We start from the raw sequence: 4,418 nt of genomic DNA, 5'->3' as shown, positions 1-4,418 counted from the left end.
AAACATGTCCCATTAACCCCTGATAAATCATTGACGGAAAGATCAAAGGCCAGAAAGGGAGATTTGTTTTTATGGAGGATTGTGATCTTTCTAAAAAAAAAATTGCTAAGGACTGGAATAGATAATCACCCTAATTAAAATGCTTTTCCAACACGTTAATAACATCTTTGTACAACTCCGACAGAATCTCACGAGCCTTTGCATTCTCTCCTGTGAGGAGATTATAAATTCTTTGTTTTGAATTAAATAAAATATTCTATAAAAATGATTAGAATCTGAAAAATTATTAAGTTAATACTCAATTTAGTCCCTGAACTTACACGCGAATCTCAATTTAGTTCTTGAGATTTTAATTACCTCTATTTAGTCCCCAAAATTTATAAACGTGCCTTATATTAGTCCCTGAGGGGATTTTTAGTATGAAAATGTTAATGAAGCGCTGTTATAAACTATTAGATGTCATGTTAAAACTTGTAAAATGATGCCGTTTTAATTTTGACATTTAAATAGCTCAAAAAGGGCATCGTATCACTTATTTTGTTAGATAAAATTTTAATAAACACCATTTACAATGTTTTTGGGTTATTTGAGTGCCAAAACTAAAACGACATCATTTTACAAAATTTAGTGTGACATCCGACTATTCGCGACAGTGTTCCGTTAATGTTTGTACGTTGAAAATTATTTCAAGGACTAACATAAGTTATATTCACAAAGTTTGAGGACTAAATAAAGACAATTAAAACTCGAAAGACTAAATTGAGACTTGCATGCAAATTCAGGAATCAAATTGAATATTATCTCAAAATTATTTCTATTAATATCCAAACAAATGATTTCCAAATAAAAAATTTAACATACTCCTAAAAGATATAATCCCTTCAAAGGATTTATCCAAACACATTCTAAAATCAAGTGTTCAGAATAGGTTGCTAACTGGCTAATCTGAAATTTTAGTGTGTAAAAGCAGGCAAAGATTAATACTTAAAAAAGGTCTAAATCTCAGAAAAAAAATCACCAAATGGATCGTTCGAGAAGCTATCACAACTAAGAATGGCATACACAAATCAAGAGTAAAATCTGAACCAAGCTATAAGGCCATTCCATTGGGACGCAATGCCACAAATAACATGAAACATAACCTAACCTTTCAGCATTCTCTAGATTTCTTTCTACAAAATTAGCTCATGCAAGAGAGTTACCAAATAGTACAGTAGTGATAATAATAATACTAACATTTCTAGCATTCAGTACATAAGTTACAAACTAGTAGAACAAATCTTTGTCCTGAGATTCTCTTGATTAAACAAAAATAGTTTGTCCTAAGTTTCTTATCATAAATTTTATCAACTCTCCAAGTAATAAAGATGGTGAAAGTGGAACAGATAGATAATACAGAACATATCTAGATATGCAAGTTCTGGTCTAAAAGTAGTGTTCAAAGCATGTGATACTTATGTCATGACCGTGGGAATTGAAGGGATAGTTTTCAATATCTCAGTAATCCCCTATTGATGGTAGGCCGGGAGCACTGTCGCGAGATTCTACGCCTTGATCTCCCATCTTTTGAATATCTTCAGGTGAAAGTATTTTGATATACCAAACATTGTTGACAAATGATCTATAAAAGGTTATGCAGAAAATCCACATACCAAAGAAGGAAAAATGTCAAGAAAATCTTATAAGATGAAATAAATAAGGTTTAAATAAGTTTTTAGCCTCTAATGGTCCTTATAAAAAAAGAAAATTGGTTTGGATCCAAATATTTTCAAAAACATTTCGTTTACGTTCCTATCATTTTGTTTGTTTCTTAGTCCCCCATATTATAGTAATATTCTATGATTGTTTGAAGTCTCTAACAATTATGATAATTCGGTTTAGATAATATTTTCAGAGTAGCAAATTATCATAATCTTTTGTGGATCAAAACCTATTATTTTTCAATATGTATTAACCTATTATCAAAAGAGGATTTTTATAGGTATCAAAACCAAATACCTTTTGAAATGTTTGGATTGAAACCAAAAAGAAACTTCATTGGGAACAAAACCAAGATTCACAATATTTACAAGGACCAAAAAGAATTCGAAGCCAATAAAATAAACATTGCATGTTTTGCTAAGGTGAAGGGCTGTGGATAGAATGAGACAAATTCATTGAGCAAAACTAAATTGTGTAAATATGTTGTACTTACTCCCACGGATCGTCCCCAAGGAGAAGAATATCATTCTCCCTGTCGACGAATACAAGCTGCCAGCCTGATCTAAGAGGGTCTTCTAACTTCCCCTCAATTCCAACTTACCCCTAAAAATATGACGAAATTTCCACTCAACATCATGGAGATCTCTAGCAATTAGTTCTTGTGCAGGCGGTTGCAATGAGAAATCCTGTACAACCCATATAGAAGAGAAATGCATCTATATTCTACAAGAGAAAACCACAAAGAAAATACAATGGATACTACCAGCGGAGGGAAAACTTTCTCAGCTGCACGACGCGGAACAGAAAACCCTCCATGTGTGCTGGTGTCACTAGCAGTTAAGGTCTTGCAAAAATAATTTGAGGGCTGCTTACTTGGAACTCCCAATTCCATGGGAAGAAATGTATCCTTCTGCTCTTGCTGCATGCAATGCATAACCAAAAGCACAAATTCCAACTCTAGAAATATAAAACAGCCTCATTACAAGTGAAACAAGTTGTCAAAGAACGACAAATACCGGAGTCAACGGCTGCAGTGTCATTTGGGCATAAACTTCATCTGTTTCAACATCTGCCTGGAAAATTAATGCATACTCTAGTTGACTAAGTTTACTCTAATGGAAGAAGGAAAAGGTAACTGAACTATCGTCGCTAAAGACATAATACCGACATGCATCGTGACATTGTGAAGTTGGCAAATCAACTGGGGAGGCAAGCTCGGGTAATTCGGTATGTGGCCATCAACTTCTCTGTTAGTTGTGGCAGCAACCTAGAATCATTGTTCATCACATGTTCAGTTCAATGTTGATTCATATGTATAATCAACCACAAGAAACTAGATTGAATTGCTTTCAATCCAAAGTCAATGCACCTTCCCAAGTACGAAAATACACAAAACAATCAATGTAGTATAAAGCACCTGCTCACTATGACCCTGAGGGAAGTAAACCACACGAGTCCCTGCAGTTGGTAGGGACACCAATGGACCCGCACATGCATGCCATAGCTCAGAATTCAAGCACTTCTTCTCCCCTCCTATAAATCAGGTTATCACAAAAAAAGAGAAAAAAGGAAAACACTCACAGTGGCATTTAAACAAACACAAAAGGGGCATTGAAAGAGACTTGAAATATTCATGTAATAAAATTTTCTGTTTCTTTTTCAATATGCAAAAGTGCATAGATACCTTCATGTTGTCCCTGCTGAGGCAACCCTGATGTTGAAAGCTTCATATCAAGCTTTACCCTTTTCCCTCCTTTTGAAGACAAAGTTTTCAGTAATCACACAAACACACATGGAACCCTAACTCATTTCAACCACCACCACCCCCCTCAATTCCTCTCATAGCCTTCACATTCCTCCCACTTGCCAATGTACTCCATCCCCAGAAAAACACACATCACTCAACAATGGGATCCATAAAAGAAAGCACAACTTCACCAATTCACCGTAGTAGTTAACTAGTTAATAGAACTAACAACCTCACCACCAAAAGAAAAAAAGAGAAGCTAGAACCAACAACTAGCTAGAAGAGAATCAATCCAATCCTTCACTGCAAAAGGGGGATATTATATCAGTGTTTGCAACAAAAACATTTCAATCAAATAAAGGCATGGAACATGATGACCTATGAGTTGAACCCAATCCAGAATTAACCAAGCTGCACCAACAACAACATCAAAAAAGTTGGTGACATGTTGCTCAAGATCTCCATGAAAGGAACAGAAATAGTAAAAGAACACAAGAAGAAAAAAAAGAAAAGAAAAAGAGGAAGAAAGATAATAAAGCAAAAATGAAAGGGTTGCAAGAATAGCAAGTAGCAGCGGTAAAAGCCAGCAAGTGAATGAAAGTGTGTTGAACGTAGTAAAGTGTCTCTCTTTTGTGGTTTATCTATCATCACTGTGACACATCCCCCACAAAACTGAAGAAGAGATTTTTTTTTGTTTTTATTTTTATTATTTATTTTTCTTTTGGGTTTGACAAAGGAGGGTCTTTGCCATATATAAGGGGGTCCCGACCAAACTGGACATGGTTGCAGAGGAGAGAGAAACCTCGGTGAACTGATAATGACCGTTGGATATTCCGTACACGTTGAATATAAGCCGTTGATTTATGTTTGATGTGACAGCAGGCATGTGCCACCATCCTTCAGTGGTCGTTGTCGGAGTACGGAGTATTATGAAGGTGAGAAAAAATAAATATAAAAAATTACCATTAAT

The 4,418-nt window shown here is 35.1% G+C and overlaps 1 protein-coding gene across 2 annotated transcripts in view; it reads right to left on the bottom strand.

Annotated features, from left to right (window-relative positions):
• The window catches only part of LOC110268759 (auxin response factor 8-like), a 38,519-nt gene extending 34,339 nt beyond the window's left edge, over positions 1–4,180 (bottom strand). The window contains exons 1-8 of one of the 2 annotated variants that reach the window (XR_002357185.1): positions 3,827–4,180; positions 3,386–3,751; positions 3,119–3,234; positions 2,870–2,968; positions 2,718–2,774; positions 2,465–2,620; positions 2,195–2,387; positions 1,139–1,621 (exon numbers count right to left, since the gene is read on the bottom strand). Coding sequence is in view for 1 of the 2 variants with exons in the window: in XM_021115623.1 (XP_020971282.1) it covers positions 2,298–2,387; positions 2,465–2,620; positions 2,718–2,774; positions 2,870–2,968; positions 3,119–3,234; positions 3,386–3,431 (564 nt within the window). In the remaining variant the exon portion in view is untranslated. Of the gene's footprint in view, positions 1–1,138; positions 1,622–2,194; positions 2,388–2,464; positions 2,621–2,717; positions 2,775–2,869; positions 2,969–3,118; positions 3,235–3,385; positions 3,752–3,826 lie in introns of those variants that run through there. The other variant, XM_021115623.1, reaches the window with a different exon arrangement.

This window comes from Arachis ipaensis, chromosome B02 (genome assembly GCF_000816755.2).
Source record: "Arachis ipaensis cultivar K30076 chromosome B02, Araip1.1, whole genome shotgun sequence".
NCBI lineage: Eukaryota > Viridiplantae > Streptophyta > Magnoliopsida > Fabales > Fabaceae > Arachis > Arachis ipaensis.
Note: the sequence above shows the minus strand (reverse complement) of the source record. Positions and strands in the feature narration are given on the sequence as shown.